This window comes from Geotrypetes seraphini, chromosome 11 (genome assembly GCF_902459505.1).
Source record: "Geotrypetes seraphini chromosome 11, aGeoSer1.1, whole genome shotgun sequence".
Classification (NCBI taxonomy): domain Eukaryota; kingdom Metazoa; phylum Chordata; class Amphibia; order Gymnophiona; family Dermophiidae; genus Geotrypetes; species Geotrypetes seraphini.
In genome coordinates this window covers 67875081-67895088 of record NC_047094.1, presented here as the reverse complement: position 1 = coordinate 67895088, position 20008 = coordinate 67875081, and the positions used below count along the sequence as shown (strand labels likewise).

At 46.3% G+C, this 20008-nt stretch overlaps 1 protein-coding gene across 4 annotated transcripts in view; it reads left to right on the top strand.

The window, feature by feature from the left end:
* Positions 1 to 20008, top strand: part of MEGF8 (multiple EGF like domains 8) — a 201476-nt gene that overhangs the window by 164118 nt on the left and 17350 nt on the right. For all 4 annotated transcript variants that reach the window (XM_033914129.1, XM_033914128.1, XM_033914131.1 and 1 more), the window contains one exon: positions 5219 to 5426. In XM_033914129.1, coding sequence (XP_033770020.1) covers positions 5219 to 5426 — 208 coding nt within the window. The remainder of the gene's footprint in view (positions 1 to 5218; positions 5427 to 20008) is intronic.

The following is a 20008-nucleotide window of genomic DNA, read 5'->3' as shown; positions in this document are numbered from 1 at the left end:
GGTGTGGGGCTGGGCAATCAATCACAACACCTTCCTGAAAGCAGTCTACATTCAAGGAGAGAAAAACTGTTTGGTGGACAAACTGAGTCATTTTTTGCAACCTCATAAATGGACACTCAATTTCTCGCCTCTCCATCACATTTTTTTCTCAATGGGGGACTCCTCAGATAGATCTCTTGCATCTCCCCACAACCACAAACTACCTCAGTTCTGCTCCAGGATATACTCTCCTCATCGCCTCAAGGCAGATGCTTTCCTTCTGGAATGGACAAATCAGTTTCTCTATGCATTCCCTCCATTTCCTCTGATTCTCAAGACACTTGTCAAATTCAAACAGGAGCATGCCATTATGATTCTGATAGCTCATTGGTGGCCCAGACAGCCTTGGTTCTCCCTTCTACTTCAACTCAGCTGCAGGGAGCCACAGTTTTTCCCTCTCTGCTTACACAGAGTCAGGGGTCTCTACTTCATTCCAACCTGCAGTCTCTGCACCTGACAGCTTGGTACCTCTCAAACTAACTGCCACGCTACAGTTTTCTCAATCTGTTCAGGACATTTTAGAAGCTTCTAGAAAGCCTACTACTAGACAATGCTACAATCAGAAATGGACTAGATTTTCTGCTTGGTGCACCATACATCACAAGGAGCCCCAATCTACCTCCTTGTCTTCAGTTTTGGATTACCTGTTCCATTTATCACAATCGGGCCTCAAATCCACATCTATTCAAGTCCATCTTAGTGCAATTGCTGCTTTTCATCAACCTATCGAAGGGAAACCCCTTTCTGCTCATCCAGTGGTTTCCAGATTTATGAGAGGACTTTTCAATGTCAAACCACCTCTCAAACCTCCTCCAGTTGTTTGGGGTCTCAATGTTGTTCTTGCTCAATTGATGAAGCCTCCTTTTGAACCAATGGATTCAGCTCATCTGAAATATCTCACTTGGAAAGTGGTTTTTCTCATTGCTCTTACGTCTGCTCACAGGGTCTGCAAGTTGCAGGCTTTTGTAGCGTACCCACCTTTCACAGTATTCTATTATGACAAGGTGGTCCTCCATACTCATCCTAAATTCTTACCTAAAGTGGTTTCTGAATTTCATCTCAATCAATCCATTGTACTTCCAGTGTTTTTTTTCAAAGCCTCATTCTCATTCTGGAGAAACAGCTCTTCATACTCTGGACTGTAAGCGTGCTTTGGCTTTCTACTTGCAACACACTCAACCACATAGATTTGCTCCTCAACTTTTTGTCTCCTTCGATCCAAACAAGTTGGGACATCCGATTTCCAAGTGTACCATCTCCAGTTGGTTAATGGCTTGCATCTCTTTCTGCTATACTCAGGCTGGACTGCATCTGCAGAGTTGAGTCGCAGCCATGGCGGCATCAGTAGCTTTCCTTAGATCTATTCCTATTGAGAAAATCTGCAAAGTTGCCACTTGGTCCTCGGTTCATACATTCACCTCTCATTATTGTCTGGATACTTTTTCCAGATGAGATGGCCATTTTGGCCAGGCAGTATTACAAAATTTATTCTCCTAACTTGCCAGCTTTCCCTCCATCCCATTCTAGTTAGCTTGGAGGTCACCCACATTTTGAGAATAGGCTGTCTGTCCTGGGATAAAGCGTTATCCAGGGACAGCAGGCAGCTATTCTCACAACCCACCACCCCAGGTTGGCTTCTCTGCTAGCTTTCTGAACTGAGGAGACACGCGCCCTTGTGTGGGTGGGAAGGCACTTGCGCATGCGCGGTGAGGCAGTCGCAAACTTTCTAAGTTCTGCAAGCAAATCAGCTTGCAAAGCTGTCTGCATCTGGGCTCCGTGGATGACATCACCCACATGTTGAGAATAGCTGCCTGCTGTCCCTGGATAGCACCTGTTACAGTAAGTAACTGTGCTTTATCAACCTTGCCAGACCGGTACAGCTTCACTGATGGATTATATCTCATGAACAGCAGGTGGAGACTGAGACCAAAACTTTGGTGTAGTATATAATGGCTATCCCTCACTATATACCTCCGTTTTCTCTCAGTCTCCAGCAGGTGTGAGTGGTTTGTACCCATCTCCCTTTGTTAGAGCTGTTGGAATTTGTTTAGGGCTCCTAGTCCCCGTTTTTGGTGCTGGACTGAGCTTGGGTGGGCCCTGTTTGGGGGTCCGTCCAAACTCAGGGGGTGTCACATCCATTGTGTCTCGTGCTGGGTCCCTCCCCCCTTCCTCCACCTCCCCAGTTGGCCCTACTCAGCGCCTGGAGCATCTTGGGGTTCTGTTCGATACCTCCTTGGGGAAGGTCTTCCTCCTAGAAACCTGGGTAAGCAAATTGCCTCAGATTTGCTTGCTTATGGCGTCCCGGTGTCCTCGAGCGCAGGATTTCCTCCAAGTCTTGGGGTCAATGGTAGCTTCCCTAGATGTGCTGAGGTGAGCTCGAGACCACATGCATCCGCTTTAGTATGCCTTTCTTCGGAGATGGTCGCCCCAGAGGCACAGTCTGGACTTACCTGTTCCTTTCTGGGGGTTGGCTCACTGCAGTCTTAGTTGGTGGCTTCAGACCTCCCATCTAGTACAAGGAGTGAGTCTGGATCAGCCCCAGTGGATGGTGCTTCTCACAGATGCCAGTCTCCTCTGCTGGGGAGTTCAGTGTCTGAGTCGCTGCAGGGCAGTTGGTCCCCGGAGGAGAAGGCTTGGTCGATCAGTGTTTTGGAGACCAGAGCCATCCGTCTGGCGGTGTTAGCTTTCCAGTCCCTCTTAACAGGCAAGTCAGTCCGGGTTCTCTCGGACAATACAATGGCGGTAGCCTATGTCCATCATCAGGGGGGGCACCAAGAGTTCTCTGGTGGCGCAGGAGGCAGCTCTGCTCATTGTCTGGGCAGAGTCTCATCTTCTTGATATCTCAGCTTCCCATATAGTGGGTGTGAAGAATGTTCAGGCGGACTTCCTCAGTCGTCACATGCTAGATCCCGGAGAGTGGTGTCTAAGTTATGTGGCTTTCCAGTTGATAGTGCAGTCTTGGGGTCAGCCCCTCATGGACCTGATGACCATGGGTGTCAACGCCAAAACGCCCCACTTCTTCAGTCGTCGCAGAGATGGTCAAGTTGAGGGGCTCGATGCTCTGATTCAGCCATGGCCAACGGAGGGTCTTCTGAATGTGTTTCCTCCACGGCCGTTGGTGGGCAAAGTTCTTCGCATTGTTCGGCATCCCAGCCTCGTGATCCTGGTGGCCTCGGACTGGCCCAGGTGTCCATGGTACGTTGACCTGGCTCGTCATCTGGTGGCGGATCCTCTGCCACTTCCTCTCTCAACTGAACTTCTGACTCAGTCCCCATTCCCATGTTCAATCCAAGTCCATTTTGTCTTACGGCTTGGTTTTTGAAAGGGCACACCTAGGTAAGAAGGGGTATTCAGATAAAGTGATCTCCACTCTCTTGGGGTCCCGGAGACTTTCCATCTCTCGGGCTTATGTGCGTATTTGACGTCTATTTGAGGAGTGTTGTGCTGCGCATAGAATGGTCTCTTTTCGTGCTTCCCTGCCTAACATCTTGGAGTTCTTGCAAGATAGCCTGGACAGGGGCCTGGCTTGGTCTTTTCTCCAGGTTCAGCTTGCGGTCTTGTCTGCCTTCCATGGGTTGTTTCAGGGTCAGCGTTTGATTGCCATTACTGATGTCGTTCGCTTCTTGCGGGTGGCCAAGTTGCTTAGGTCTCCTGTTCAACTGTCTCTTCCATCTTGGGATCTTAATCTGGTCTTGTCCATGCTGGTGTACCACCTTTTGAGCCTTGGGTGCCTGCTCAATGAAGGACCTTACTCTTAAATTGGTCTTTTTGGTGGCCATTACTTCTGCTAGATGCTTTTCTGAGCTGCAGGCTTTCTCTTGTACGTCTCCCTTCCTGGAGTTCTCTAGGGAGCGGGTAGTGTTGCGGCCTGTTCCTTCTTTTCTACCTAAACTGGTCTCTCCTTTTCATATCAATGGGTCGGTGGTCATCTCGATGTTGGGAGGGTTCTTCAGAGCAGAAACAGTTGCACAAATTGGATGTCTGTCGGGTCCTTCGCTTTTATGTTCAGTGGCACAAGAGTTCAAGAAATCATATCATTTTTTTGTCCTTTTAGCGGGTCCTCGTAAGGGGGATGACGCTTCCAAAGCTACTATTGTGTGGTGGATTAAGGAGACTATTGCTTCTGCATATCTTCTTCAGAAGACGCCTGTTCCGGAATTTCTCAAGGCTCATTCCACTCGGGGTCAGGCAGCTTTTTGGGCTGAGTCTTCTCTTGTGCCTCCAGTAGATATTAGTAAGGCTGCAGTTTGGTCTTCCCTGCATTCCTTTGTCAGACACTACCGTGTGGATGTTCAGGCGCATCGGGACGCAGTGTTCAGTGAGCATGTTCTGGTGTCGGCCCTTTGGGGGGCCCACCCTTGATGGGTACTGCTTTGGTACGGCCTATCAGTAAAGAACTGTACCTGTCTCGAAGGTGACACAGAAGGAGAAATTAGGTTCTTACTTGCTAATTTTCTTTCTGTTAGCCTCTAGACCGGTACAGTTCCTCACTCTATCTTTCGACAGTGATTGCGATTTTTGTTCGCGTGAAGATTTTGCTTTTCTGCGGGTTCTAGTTTTTTTTTGTTGTTGTTTTTTTTTTTTTTAGGGCTGAGGAGATCAGTGAACAGCGGCTGTGGCTAGGCTGGCATAGCTGGCGAGCTGTGGGGACACTTTGCTGCAAGGGCCTTTCCTATGCATTTCCCAACAGCATTTCTGTATATTAGTTGTTACTCCTGTTCAGGGTATTGTTACTGTTTATGGTTAGTTTTTTCTTTGTTCTGCTTGGCTAGTCGGCAGGCTGAGGTTTATAGGGAGGGACAGCTTTTATGTACTATACCAAAGATTTGGTCTCGGTCTCCACCTGATGGTCAAGATGAGCTGTTAACCATCAGTAAAGAACTGTACCGGTCCAGAGGCTAACAGAAAGAAAATTAGCAGGTAAGAACCTAATTTCTCCCTATATAGCTTCTGGTTTATTCAGATAGGTATTATAGGGTCCCTGTACTAAAATAAGGGATAGCACCCCTTTTAAGCCTTCTCTCCCTGAGCTTCATGAACCTCCACTTAGCTGTACTAAGGTGCATTGTATTATCTTTTCCTTCTCTGAGTATGATCCCCATGTAGTTCCTGCTATGCTTTGTGGAGGGATGTGATATAATGAATTGTTTATTAACCTATATGTTTATCTCTTGTACAGTGCATGAGCCCTACATATCTTCCTTTACGCTGTGCTGGGGGTGTGTGTGGCCGTGTGCTCAGCAGTCCAGAGAGCTGCATACCATCTTGCCCCCAACATCAACAATGTGCCCTCTGTATCCATCAGCCCCGCTGTGGATGGTGTTCCAGGAAGGGTGAAAATGGGAAGGGGCGGTGCCTGCAGGGTGGACTCCATGGACCCAGAGAGCGTACGTATACCCATAGTGCAGTTCTGCTCAGTGCTTGTTCTCTGGCACTGGGCAAATATGCTCTGTGCCACACAAAGACAGCAGTATATTCTGTTTGGCTGGAGGGGATGGGGGAAGGAGGAGAGAGTGTGGCGCAGTGATTAAAGCTACAGCCTCAGCACCCTGAGGTTGTAGGTTTAAAACCACAATGCTCCTTGTGACTCTGGGCAAGTCACTTAATTCCCCCTGTTGACCCAGGTACATTAGATAGATTATGAGCTCGCAGAGACAGACAGGGAAAAATGCTTAAGTACTTGAATAAATTCATGTAAACTATTAAGAGCTCTCCTAGGAGAATGGTATAGAAAATTGAATAAATAAATACGGTTAGGGCTCTTCACCTTGGATAAGAGAAAGCTGAGGGGAAATATAACAGAAGTTTATAAAATGCTAAGAGGAGTGGAATAAGTAGAAGTGAAATGCTTTTTTACCATTTCCAAAAATACAAGGACCAAGTTGACACACACAGTAAAGCTATTTTCTTGGACCTCAAACCAAGATCTGGAAACTTACTGGGCCTGCCACATGGCTAAATAGCCTTCAGGTTGCCAAAAGTAACTTCTTCAAAACCAGAAACCCTTTTTATCCCAGGACAAGCAGGCAGCCTATTCTCACGTATGGGTGACGTCATCAGCGGAGCCCGGATGCGGAAGCTCGCAAGCATACTTACTTGAAGAAACTAAAAGTTTCGAGTCGACTGCACTGCGCATGCGCAAGTGCCTTCCCGTCCAGCTTAGGGCGCGTCTCCTTGGCGCGTCTCCGCAGAGCCGAGAAGTCCGTCGTTGACTCTCTGGGTTTAACTTCGTCCTTTGTGCCTTCTCTCAACCGCGGTTTGTGTTCTTTTCTTCACGAATCGCTGTGTTTTCTTTTTTTTTTTTTTAATTTATTTTCTTGCATTCGGCCGCCGGGGCAGGCCGCTCGGCCGCAGCCCATGGGCTTCGACTATTTTTCCTCTTATGTCCCGGCCAACAACGGGCTTCAAGAAGTGTAGCCAGTGCTAGCGTGCGATTTCCCTCACGGACCCACACAGTTGGTGCCTCAAGTGCTTTGGGCCGGACCATCAACCGAAATCGTGCGAGCGCTGTGCTACTCTTCAGCCTCATCGCATTTTGGTTCAGAAGTTCTTCGGAATGGATTCTTCCTCCGATCCATCGACTTCGAAGGCGGCCTCGTCCTCACCTTCGACTGAGATTCCTCCTGCTTCTACTGCTTCGACCTCGAGCCTCATCAGATCTTCTTCGTTTTCAGCAGCTCTCTCCTCGACGACTCCTGCTTTATCTTCCCCTGTATCCTCAGGTCAGATAGCTCAGCAGAAAGTTCCAGCGGTGGTGCTTAAGGTGCCTAAGACTTCCAAGTTGAAGCACATTTCCACTGCCTCTGTTGAACCTCCAGCCAAAGCATGTGGTTCGGTTTCAGACGCGGTTCCATCCTTGCCGGCTGCTTTCCAGACCATGTTGGAGAAGCAATTCATTCAGTTCCTTACTAATATGGGACCGAAGCTTCTTCCTCTCATCCAGTCTGGGTATTCTGCAGACTCCCGCGAAGTCGAGCCTCTTCCTTTGCCTCAGTCTGAGCTTGCACACTCTTTGCAGGGAGCAGAGTCTCTGCGAGTGTCTGGTCTGGCATCCAAGCACGTCACGCAAGGAGCAGAATCTTTGCAAGTGCCTCGGCAGGAATCCTCACACTCTACCAAAGGAGCAGAGTCTTTGGGAGTATATCGAGGTTCTTCCACCAAGCCTCTGGAGCTTCAATCTACAGCCTCCAGTCCTATCCATTCTTTGGTAGCGTCTGCTGCTTCTGTCTCCGAGGCGAAGTCTCCTCGATCTTCAAGATCTGTTTCCAAGCACCATTCTCACCGACGATCAAGACCTTCATCGAGGCATACTTCCAGGCATAGTTCTTCTTCAAAAGAACGTCCTTCTTCAACTAAGCCTCCATCTACTCCCACTTCTACTAGACCGCCGACTCCTCGATCGAGGGCTCTACTCCCAAACCTTGAGGATGTAGCGATTTTGATTGCTTCGTCCAAGTCTCCATATTCTTTTGATGCCTTTTTTCTGGCCGAAGCTTCATCTTCAACCCAGGCTGCCTTGACAACCTCGAGTCCTTCTCGAGGCAAAGCATTGGCGGATCAGCTATCTTTTTCATCTTTTCTTCGTCAGATGGCTGTTGACTTGGATCTTCAATTAGATGCTGGTTCCAAATACTCTAAGGAGTATCTCGAAGTTATGCATCTTCCTCAACCTCCGGCAAAGTCACTTAAGGTTCCTCTTCAAAAGCTCTTGTCTCAGACTTTTGCCATATGCCTGGAAACTTCTTATATCATTTCAGCTGTTCCAGGCAAATTAGACTCTAGATCAGTGGTTTCCAAACCTGTCCTGGGGGACCCCCAGCCAGTCAGGTTTTCAAGATATCCCTAATGAATATGCATGAGAGAGATTTGCATATAATGGAAGTGACAGGTATGCAAACCTCTCTCATGCATATTCATTAGGGATTTCTTGAAAACCTGACTGGCTGGGGGTCTCCCAGGACAGGTTTGGGAACCACTGCTCTAGATATAAAACGCTCCATCGCAAAGGATTTGACAACTCACAGTTATCTCACCAATCCTTGCTTGTGGAGTCATCCTTAAAGAGGTCCCATCCTTCCAAGGTTTATGCCACCGTTCCTCCTGGAAGGGAAGGGAAAACTATGGACAAATTTGGACGTCGCATCTATCAAAATGCCATGATGTCCTCTAAAGTCCTTAATTATAATTTTCATTTTATTACTTATTTTATAGAGTTTCTCATTACTCTTTTGCCTAAATTTTTGAGTTATTTGGATACTCAAAAACACTTTGAATTTCAAGAAGTCATCGCTTCTTTATCACAACTCAGATTACATCTCCTTCAATCATCTTATGATGCTTTTGAGTTGTCTGCCAGGGCGGCTGCTTGTTCTGTGGCTATGCGCTGCCTTGCCTGGCTTCGTACTATTGACATGGATCCTAAACTTCAGGACCACTTGGCTAATATTCCTTGTGCAGGCAATGACCTCTTCGATGAATCTATCGAGGCAGCCACCAAGAAACTGTCTGAACATGAAAAATCCTTTGCTTCTATTGTCAGACCTAAGCCAAAGCCAGCGCCTGCCAAGCCTACACGCCTTCCTTGTATATATCAGCGGTGTTTTGCTCCGAGGATGGCTCCTTACAAGCGCCCTCCTGCTAAGAAACAGCAGCCTCAAAAGCAACAAAAATCTCAACCTTCTGCTGCACCTAAGGCTACTCAGCCTTTTTGACTGTTTACAACAGAGCATAACCTCCATCGTTCTGACTCTGACTTCTTTTCCCCCTATAGGAGGTCGTCTCCATCATTTTTACCACCGATGGATGACAATTACATCTGACCTCTGGGTGCTAACCATCATCAGGGAAGGATACTCTCTTCATTTCATTCAGGTTCCACCAGAGCTTCCTCCAAGAGAGTATCCTTCCAGTCCATCCCAGACCGCCCTTCTTCAGGAAGCTCAAGCTCTGCTTCGTCTCCATGCCATCGAACCAGTTCCAGCAGAACAAGGGGATTTTACTCCGTTACTTCCTTGTTCCGAAGAAGATGGGCGATCTGCGGCCCATTCTGGATCTCAGGACTCTCAACCAATTTTTGGTCAAAGAAAAATTTCAAATGTGGTCCCTGGCATCCATTTATCCCCTTCTCGAGCAGAACGACTGATTATGCTCTCTGGATCTCAAGGATGCCTACACTCATATTCCCATCTACCCGGCCTCCCATCAATATCTCAGATTTCGGGTGGGGAATCTGCATTATCAATACAGAGTGCTGCCCTTCGGCCTGGCTTCATCTCCCAGAGTGTTCACCAAGTGCTTGGTAGCAGCAGCTCTAAGGAACCATGGTCTTCAGGTATTTCCCTACCTCGACGACTGGCTCATCAAAGATTCAACATCTCAGAGGGTTATTGTAGCAACCCAACGGACTACCTGGTTCCTACAAAGTTTGGGATTCGAAATCAACTTTCCTAAATCCCAACTTCAGCCCTCACAGAATCTGCAATTCATCAGAGTTGTTCTGGATACTGTCCAACTCAGAGCATTCCTTCCACAACAACGTCTGGAAGCTCTTCTTCAACTCTGTCATACCGTGCCTTCCCGCTCTTCCATCTCAGCGAGACACATGATGGTACTCTTAGGTCACATGGCCTCCACAGTACACGTGACTCCTTTTGCCAGACTTCACCTCAGAATTCCTCAGTGGACCCTGGCATCTCAATGGACGCAGGTTTGCGACCCACTCTCTCAACACATAACAGTTACTCCTTCATTGAAGCAGTCTCTCCGTTGGTGGATGCTGTCTTCTAATCTCTCCAGAGGCTTGCTTTTTCAAACGCACCCCCTTCAGAAGGTCCTCACGACAGATTCTTCGACCTACGCTTGGGGCGCTCATCTCAATGGTCTCCGTACACAAGGCCACTGGACCAGTACGGATCGTCAGTGTCATATCAATCTGTTGGAACTCAGAGCGATCCTCAAGGCTCTCACTGCTTTTCAACATATTCTTCACGACCAGGTAGTCCTAATTCAGACGGACAACCAAGTCGCCATGTGTTTTGTCAACAAACAGGGAGGGACGGGATCTGCCTCCCTTTGTCAAGAAGCTCTGAAGGCTTGGGATTGGACAATCCGCCACAACATACATACAAAGCTGTCTACATACATGGGGCGAAGAATTGCTTGGTGGACAACTTGAGTCGTCTTCTGCAATGTCATGAATGGACACTCCATTCCTCACCTCTTCATCACATTTTTTCACAATGGGGAACGCCTCAGATAGACCTCTTTGCAGCTCCCCACAACTACAAACTGCCTCAGTTCTGCTCCAGGATATACTCTACTCATTGCCTCGAGGCAGATGCTTTTCTTCTGGAATAGACGAATCTCTTCCTCTATGCATTCCCTCCATTCCCTCTCATTCTCAAGACTCTGGTCAAGTTGAAGAACGATCATGCCACCATGATACTGATTGCTCCTCGTTAGCCCAGACAACCTTGGTACTCCCTTCTACTTCAACTCAGCAGCAGGGAGCCATACCTTTTACCAGTGTTTCCATCTCTGCTTACAGAGTCAGGGATCTCTGCTTCATCCCAACCTGCAGTCTCTACACCTGACAGCTTGGTATCTCTCAACATGATTCCTCCTCAGTTTTCTCAATCTGTAAGAGACGTTTTAGAGGCTTCTAGAAAGCCTACCACTAGACAATGCTACCACCAAAAAATGGACTAGATTTTCTACGTGGTGTTTTTCTCACGATAAGGAGCCTCAACATTCCTCCTTATCTTCTGTTTTGGATTACCTTTTGCACTTATCCACTTCTAGCCTCAAGTCTACATCCATCCGAGTCCACCTCAGTGCAATTGCAGCTTTCCATCAGCCTATTGAAGGGAAACCACTCTCTGCTCATCCAGTGGTTTCCAGATTCATGAAAGGACTTTTCAGTGTCAAACCTCCTCTCAAACCACCTCCTGTGATTTGGGACCTCAATGTTGTTCTTGCTCAATTGATGAAGCCTGCTTTTGAACTAATTGATATGGCTCATCTGAAGTAACTCACTTGGAAAGTGGTGTTTCTCATTGCCCTCACTTCTGCTCGAAGAGTCAGTGAGCTGCAAGCTTTAGTTGCTGATCCACCTTTCACTGTCTTCCATTATGACAAGGTGGTTCTCCGTATCATCCTAAATTCCTACCTAAAGTGGTTTCAGAATTTCATCTCAACCAATCCATTGTTCTTCCAGTGTTTTTTCCTAAGCCTCATTCTCATCATGGAGAATCAACTGTAAACGTGCTTTGGCCTTCTACTTGGAACGCACCAAACCACACAGAACTGCTCCTCAACTTTTTGTCTCCTTCAATCCAAACAAGTTGGGACATCCCATCTCTAAGCGTACCATCTCCAACTGGATGGCTGCTTGCATCTCTTTCTGCTATGCCCAGGCTGGATTACCCCTACACAGTAGAGTCACAGCCCATAAAGTCAGAGCAATGGCAGCTTCAGTAGCTTTCCTCAGATCTACACCTATTGAGGAAATTTGCAAGGCTGCTACTTGGTCCTCAGTTCATACTTTCACTTCTCACTATTGTCTGGATGTTTTCTCCAGACGGGATGGCCAGTTTGGCTAGACTGTATTACAAAATTTATTCTCCTAAATTGCCAACACTCCCACCTTCCCATTCTGGTTAGCTTGGAGGTCACCCATATGTGAGAATAAGCTGCCTGCTTGTCCTGGGATAAAGCACAGTTACTTACCGTAACAGGTGTTATCCAGGGACAGCAGGCAGCTATTCTCACAACCCACCCACCTCCCCTGGTTGGCTTCTCTGCTAGCTATCTGAACTGAGGAGACGTGCCCTACGCTGGGCGGGAAGGCACTCACGCATGCGCGGTGCGGTAGACTCAAAACTTCTAGTTTCTTCAAGCAAGTCTGCTTGCGAGCTTCTGCATCCGGGCTCCGCTGATGATGTCACCCATATGTGAGAATAGTTGCCTGCTGTCCCTGGATAACACCTGTTACGGTAAGTAACTGTGCTTTATAGTCGCAGTGACCAGTTTGATTCCTTGGGAGTACCAGAGACACCCAATAGATTAGCATCAGACCAGTGGTGTGTCATTCGAATAGACCCTTGCTCAAACCCAGCACTTAATTTTATTACATTACATTACAGTCCAATTTATATTCAGCCAAAGTGCTTACGAGGTCAAAGCAGATAACAGAAGTATTATATTCTGGAGACACACCCAATTAGAATATAATGACAGCGTTGGCTGTTCAAAAAGGTTATTATAATAAATTTAAGGATGTGTGGGGACCTTTATTAAATTATAGTAATGAATAAGTTACACTTTTCCCAATCTTAATACACATGTGGATTTGAGGGGGGGGATTTCTTGTTTTTCCATTAAGAATATATAGATGATTGTCGTAAGATATTATTTTTTTCATGTGGTATATATTAGTTGTATATGAATTTGGGAGGGGGATGGGGTTAAATCTTCTTGGTGTATGATATTGAAAATTTTTCAAGTGATGTTGTATTATATTTGGTTGATATTTACTGTACACTTGATGTAAGTTTAAAAATGAATACAGAAATTATTAAAAAAAAAAGAATATAATGACAGTTCTAGTGCAATAGGTATGTCTTTCTGGACAAGTGGGTAGTGAATCCAAACCCATACACTATGCAGAAGGTATCAGTCACAATTTTCAACTTCTCCTCCTTCCTCAGTGGAGTGTACTGCCTCCTTCATTTTTTTCCTTCTGCACATTTGCATGAAGATGTGTGTGTCTTCTGCTCTGTTTTAAAACTTTTTATTTTCAGGTATTTTTATTTCTGTCATCAAATTTTGGAGGATTTCAGTGCTACAGAGTTCCAGTGATCCTGGGTTACCTCTGCCTAGGAGAAGAAGCAGACTCAGAGTCTGCAGCTGGCAGGCCAGTCCCTTTGTTGTACCTGTCTAGCCAGTCTGCCTAAGATTGTTGGAGCTCGGGGACCATTCCCTTCTATGCTAGCTCGCCTCTGATTTCTCAGGAGTTTGAGTGCAGGCTGATTTGGTATCTATAGTGGTCCTTTTGGGAGACTTTCAGGTGCTGGCTGCATGTTGCCTCCCCCTTTGCGTGCACGTTTTAGTGAGGGTAGAGGTCTAGTCTGGTCTTGCTGCAGCTGGCAGCCAGAAGATTTCAGCATGGAAGACTGCTTTTTTGTTTAAGGCAGTAACCTTCTCCAAGTTCCAGCTTCACATATGAGCTGAAGCAGGCTGAGGCACCTTTGCAACACAGCATGTCACATTGAGTACAGACTGTTACAATCTAGAAAAATGGGGAGGGGGGGAGAGAGAGAGGATGTCTGCAGCCTAGGTTTTTGGTAGTTTCTATGGTTGCCTAGAGGGTCTCCCCTCCTCCAAAATCCTGGGTTTTTTTTGTTTTTGGAGTTTGGCCATTTTCAGCTGTTTTTGGTGCCAAAGCGCGGCTGTGGTGGCCATTTTGAATTTCATAATTTTAAAGTTCTCCATTTGCCTCATAATCCATTGCTTGACCTTAAAATCATTGATAATAAACCCATCAGATCCCATTACCCTCATTTCATGCCAGTTTTGCGCAGGAAGGACGGTAGAGGAACGACTTTGAGCCACCTGTCATGGAACATATGAGGGAGGGGCGAGAGCCTTGTGCTTAATCCCCCTCCCTCCCCCCCGGAACAGAGAGTTTCAAAGTTTGTTTCTTGATATCCTGCAAATCACAGGGTAACTAAGCGGCTTACAAATAAGTTTAAAATGACTATGGAGAAAAAATTTCTCGCAAAGCCCCAGGACTGCAGTTTGGCAAAATGCAGAGGCATAGGCACCACGGACCCGAAGAAGAGAAGAACAGAATTCCCTAAGGGGGCCCCATGATTTTGTAAGTCTCATGTGAAAAGCTCATCAAAGCTTCCAGAGGAATCAAGGGGATTTTCTATCTGAGTTTCCTTCCCCCAGAACAGGATAAGGTTCAAGATGCAGAGAGGATCAGTCTGAAAAAGACTCGGAGCATGGGGTTTCGGGGTCCATACCTTTGCTAGCACAGAGTGATAGGAGATTCAGGGTCCCAGTAGGGGAATGGTAGTCAGAAGGCGGTGATTGCACTGGATCAGGGGGAGGATCTATCTGTGCGCTGCCTGTTCAAGTTCAAAGCGTTGCTGAAGATTATTATGGATTCTCTGAAGGAACTAAATTTAGAATCCCTATCCACGTCTGCTATACAGTTTTAAGTAATGAGTGGGGTGAAGGCTCAACTTACTTCCTTCCCCTGGCATCTTGACATGATTATCCTAGTCACGGAGCAATGGGATGCTCCTGAAGGTTCCTTAAGGGTGGCTAAGATCATGTCCAAGCTATATATACCCCATGGCTCAGAAATGTCAGCAGTTGTTTACACAGCCCAAGGTGGACTCCCTGGTATCTCAGGTGATTAAACACAACTCTCTACTGAATGGTTCCCTGAGCTGTTAACCACTATCTTTCACCTCTGTTAAGTTCAATCAATTTGTACCATCTTTTAATCTTTGTAAACTGCATAGAACTTCACGGTCCTGCGGTATATAAACTGTTATTATTTGTTATTTGTTATTATGGAAGGATGCACAGGATCGCAGAGTAGATGTGATTCTTAAGAGGCAGTTCGAGAACTTAGCCTTGGGAATTAAAGCAGCAGCAACGGCCTTGTTTGTGGCGCATGCCTGACATACCACTTTCCTTCGGTCTCCTTCAGGGGATGTTGATCCGTTCCCTTGTTAGTAGTAGTAGGGGTGGATTATATAGCTAATGCCCTCTATGATATCAGGGTTATGAGCAAAGTCTCTGCTTATTCTATCTCAGCCCTTAGAATGCTCTGGATTGGGCAGTAGGTGGAAGACTCAGCCTCTAAAGCCACACTCGGTAAACTTCCCTTCAGAGGGCAAATGTTGTTTGGAAAAAGGGGATTGATGACCTTATGGTTAGTGTGGTAGATCATTGCCTGAAATCTTTACCAGACAGTAGACCAAGGTCAACTAGAGGCGCTGGGCGGTCTGATTTTTGAGGCTCATGGTGGTTTCACCAGTATTCAGGATGAGCCTCATCTCAGAGACCCTTTCAAGGATCCCACCAGAGATTCACAGGGGACAGGGGACCTTGGTCTTCTGTTTCTCCCCCAGCAACATACACTAAAAAAGCATGATGACGCCAGAGCCAAAGCGTCCCCACTACATATCAGGAGACGTGTGGCAGACTCTGTGGAGGCATGGAAGCAAATCACCAGGGACAGATGGCTTGAATTTGCCCTTCCTCTACTGGATTTGTTTGTAAACTTATCAGCCAGCAGGCTGGAGAAAGTAAGCGAAGTTCTTGCTATAGTGCAGAGAATGCTGGATATTCGAGCCATCGGACTTGGGCAGGTATTCCATATACGGTACTTTATTGTGCCCAAGAAAGGATATGCATGTAGACTGTCCAGTCGGTCATTTGCATCTGTAGTGCCGGGGGAATTCCTTGTTTCCCTGGATCTGATGGTTTACCTCCATAGCCCCATTTTTCAGGAGCACAGGAAGTTTTAAGATTTCATGTGCTGCAGAGACATTATCAGTTCTCAACACTTCTCTTTGGTCTGGCAACAGCACCTTGCACATTCCCCAAGATGATGGTGGCAACAATGCATTTCCGCAAAATGGCATTACAGTTACACCTGTACCTGGACAATTGGTTGATAAGAGCCCCGTCCTAAGCGGAGGGAAAAAAAGGCAGTTGCACAAGTGATACAGGTATTACAGACCCTGGGATAGATTGTGAATTTTTGAAAGAGCCATCTGGTGCCAGCCCAAGGTGGAAGGCCATGTCTTATCTTCCAGAGGGACCCAGACAGAAACTTTGCAAGCAAATAGTGGACATGTTGGCCATAAAAGCTCCAACTGCATGGCACTAACTCTTAAGTCCTAGTATCCATGACAGCAACAATAGAAGTGGTACCCTGGGCAAAGACACACATTCAGCCACTACAGAACTTTCTTCTGACCCATTAGATTCCTCAAAAGGATTCGCTTCAGATGCCATTGCCTTGGACAAAGGAAACAAGGACCAGCTTACGCTGGTGGCTGCGTATTAGTGCTGCCCAATTCAGGAAAAAATATTTTGATTCGATTCAGCCTATTGAATCGATTTTTCGATTCGATTTTCCTGCCCAAATGGGTATTTTTTTTTTTCAAAACATCCTGGTGGGTTTATTTTATAGCCTCTTCATCCCCTTTGCACGTCTCCTACCCACACTGGCGCTGTGGTGTAAACAAAATAACCAAAAAATACTTTTCCTCTCTCTGTTAAATCCTAGCTCATGTTCGCGGTCTACCACCACCTCTGGCAGGATACACATTTCAAATCTGACATATTGTAATCACAAAATAGAAAATAAAATTATTTTTTCTACCTTTTTGTTGTCTGGTCATTATTCAGATCTTGTTGGTCCCAGGCTCTGGTTGTCTTCTGATAACTCACTTGCCAGGATCTCTTTCTTTCTTCATGCTAACCATCCATCTTCTATCTCTGTCCTCCCCTTCTGTTTCCCTTCCCTCCCCCGGAGGTCTGGCATCTTTCCTTTTTTTCGTCTCCATCCCCAGATCCACCTTTTCTCAACTACCCTTTCATCCAGCATCTCTCCCTCCTTCCCCACCTCCCCAGGTTCCATTAGCTCTCCCTTTCTCTTCCCAACTACCCTCCTATCTAGTATCTTACCCCCCGTGTACAACTTCTCTCCCTTTCTGTTCCTTCCCTAAATCCTATTGTCCACCATTTCCCTCCCTCTCCTGTTTTTAGATCCATTATTTCTTCTATCCCTCCCTTCCCCCAACTCTCCTCTCCCCCAAGTCCATCCTTCTTCCCCCTCCATCTTCTCCCCATCTCTCCTTCTCCAGTCCACCAACTCCAAGTCCATCTCCCCTCTCCCCCAGCTCTGACTCCCAACACAGAAGTCCAGTATTTGGTTGGCAGAGGGCAACACTCGTGTATTGTGACACCTACCAAGAGCTCCAGGTGCTTCACACAGCGGACATCCTGTGAGCTACAGAAGATGCAGGCCTTGCAAAAGCCAAGTGAGAAGCGTCTTCGCACTGGTGCACTTACAATGCGCTCGCACTGCTCCTCGGGAGCCCCGTGTGGCACCACGTCACCCGGTGCTCGCAGGTGCGCGGGGCTCTGGCCGTCATGTGGCCGATGAAAGGCCAGTAGCTGGCAGGACTCGGAAGAGCATGCACGTGCCACTGAGCAGCAGCAGCAGCAAGAACGGTGCATGTAGGTGGGTGTGCATGCGGGAAGATGAGGCACGGGCATCTGCTGCTAGCCAACCAATTAAAAATCACCTTGTTGCCGCCGTTCTGCACCCAGAGGTCCACTTGGCTTTCCCTCTGCCACCGGAGTCCTTCTGGTTTAACTTCCTGTTTTGCAAAACCAGAAGTTACATTAGATGGAAGGATTCTGGTGGCAGAGGGAAAGCCCGAACGGGTCTCTAGCAAGGGGGCAGACGAATCGGTGAGTTCGATTTTTTTTACAAAATCAAATCGATTTGAATCGATTCACCTGAAGTGAATCGGTGAATCGATTTGAATTGCGAATCAGGCAGCACTACTGCGTATACAATCATTCTCGAAGGGTCTGCCCCTTTGGTTGGATTCATGGGAGATTCTGATTGATGCCAGCCTTTATGGCTAGGGAGGTCATTGCAATGGTCACCCAGTTCAAGGACAATGGACTTCCGATTCAGAGGAAGGCTAGAGCTAAGGACCATTTGACTAGCATTGCTAAAGTTGGAGAAATTCTTGAAAGGCAAGGAAGTCAGAGTCTTCTTGGACAATGTCACAGCAGTAGTCAACAAGGAGGCACCAAGAGTGCAGTTGTTCAGATGGGCAGAGGCCCATCTGCAAGCAAAATCAGCGGCACATGTAGCTGGAGTCGACAATGTCCATGCCGATTTTCTCAGAAGAAAGGTGCTACATCTGGGAGAGTGGGTATTATCCCCGAGGCCTTATGAAGCATTGTGCATTGATGGGGATTTCAACCTTCGATTTGATGATCACGTCAGAGAACAATAAAGTGAAACATTTTTTTCAGTCGCAGATGCGAGCCAGGAAATGCTGGCCTGGACACCTTGGTTCAGCCCTGTCCAGAAAGGAAATTCTTGTACGTGTTTCCACTGTGGCCCATAATAGGCCAAGTACTACACAGGATTACAGATCACCCAAGAATGGTTGTCCTGGTAGCCCCAGATTGACCGCAGAGGCCTTGTTACTTGGATCTGATTCTACTTGAGAGACACGTATCTCTGGTTCCCAGTTCATCCAGAGTTGCTGACTCAGAGGCCAGTGGCCTTAGAAGAGCTGGAACGCTTTGGTCTTAACGGCATGACTCTTGAGCGTGTAGAGTTATTGCGCAGGGGATGTTCATAGGTGGTTATTCCTACCCTCCTTAGAGCCAAGAAGCCATCCAAGGTCTCAGCTTATGCTAATGCCTGGGAGATGTTTTAGCACTGGTGTATTAAAGAACAGATAGAACTGCTACAAGCTCTGGTCTCTGTTGCTAGTTTTATCCAAGTAGGACTCGAAAAGGGGCCGACAGTAAGTTCTCTTAGAATACAAGTGTCTGGTATTTTGTGTTTCAGAGCTCAAGGGAAACAAGTCTTGTTGGCCTTTTCACCCAGATGTAACTAGGTTTCTGAAGGGGGTGCTCAGGTTGCGTCCGCCTGTTTGCCAGCTGTTTCTGTCTTGGAACCTTAACATTGTCCTACAGGGACTGACCAAGGCTCTGTATGAACCCTTACAGCAGACATCTTTGATGGATCTCTTGGTAAAGACGGCCTTCTTAGTAGCTATCACTTTGGCAAGAAAGGTCTCGGAGCTGAAGGCACTTTCCTTCAGAGATCTTTCTTAAAGATTTCAGATACAAGGGTTTCCTTCTTGCTGAAAATAGTTTTGAGCTCTTTAAATGTTAAGCTTGTGGTTTTTATACTGTCATTTTCTTTCCGATTGCTTCACATTGTTCATAACTTGTGTTTACTGTAGTATACTTCTTGCAGAGCAAAAAAGAACTGTTATCGGGGAATATCCTCATACCTCTCCTTGTATTTGTTGTAGGAGCTCTTTCCTGCTTTGGTACAAACTGAAGGGGGCAGTACACTCCACTGAGGAAGGAGGAAAATGGTAGAGGAGGTGGAAATAAAGATCCTGTCTGAATTCAAGAAAACGCGAGACACGCACATGAGATCTCTTAAGGAGAGTAGGAGATAGTTGATGTTGTGGATAGGCAGACTGGATGGACCATTTGACCTTTATCTGCCGTCATGTGTCTATGTGATTGATTCCTTCTGCATAGTGTGCAGGTTTGGATTCACTACCCACTTGCCAGAATGACACACCTGTTTACAAAAAAGATTATCAAGGCAAGAACTTAATCTTTCTATGTATATTTACAAACAAAATATAACATCAGTATTCATGATAAAAATTTCTTAAACAAGAATGTTTGAAGAAGTTTTCTAAAAATTATATAACAATCCTCTGATCTAATTAGAATGGGAAGTTCATACCAAATTGAAGGAGCTTGGTAGAAAAAAAACAACCCCAAAGCATTCTAATGAATGAATGACTTGATTGCCTTTGGAGACGAAAATTGCTTCTGTGAAACCTGACCTGGCCTACCCACTAAAAAAGTAATTAATTCCATTAAATACTATGGCACCTGACCATATGTGATCTTAAAAATCATAACACAAAGCTTAAAATAAATCCTTGCATTCATTGGCAACTAGTATAATTTGATAAAATATGGAGTAACTGTCATATTTAGGAATAAAAAAGATCACCCTAACTGTAGTGTTCTGCACCATTTGTAATCTCTTCATCTGCCGTCATGTTTCTATGTTTAATAACCCTTTAGTACAAACTAAATAGACTATGTTGCAATAGTCCATCTGGGATAGGATGAGTGATTGAACCAA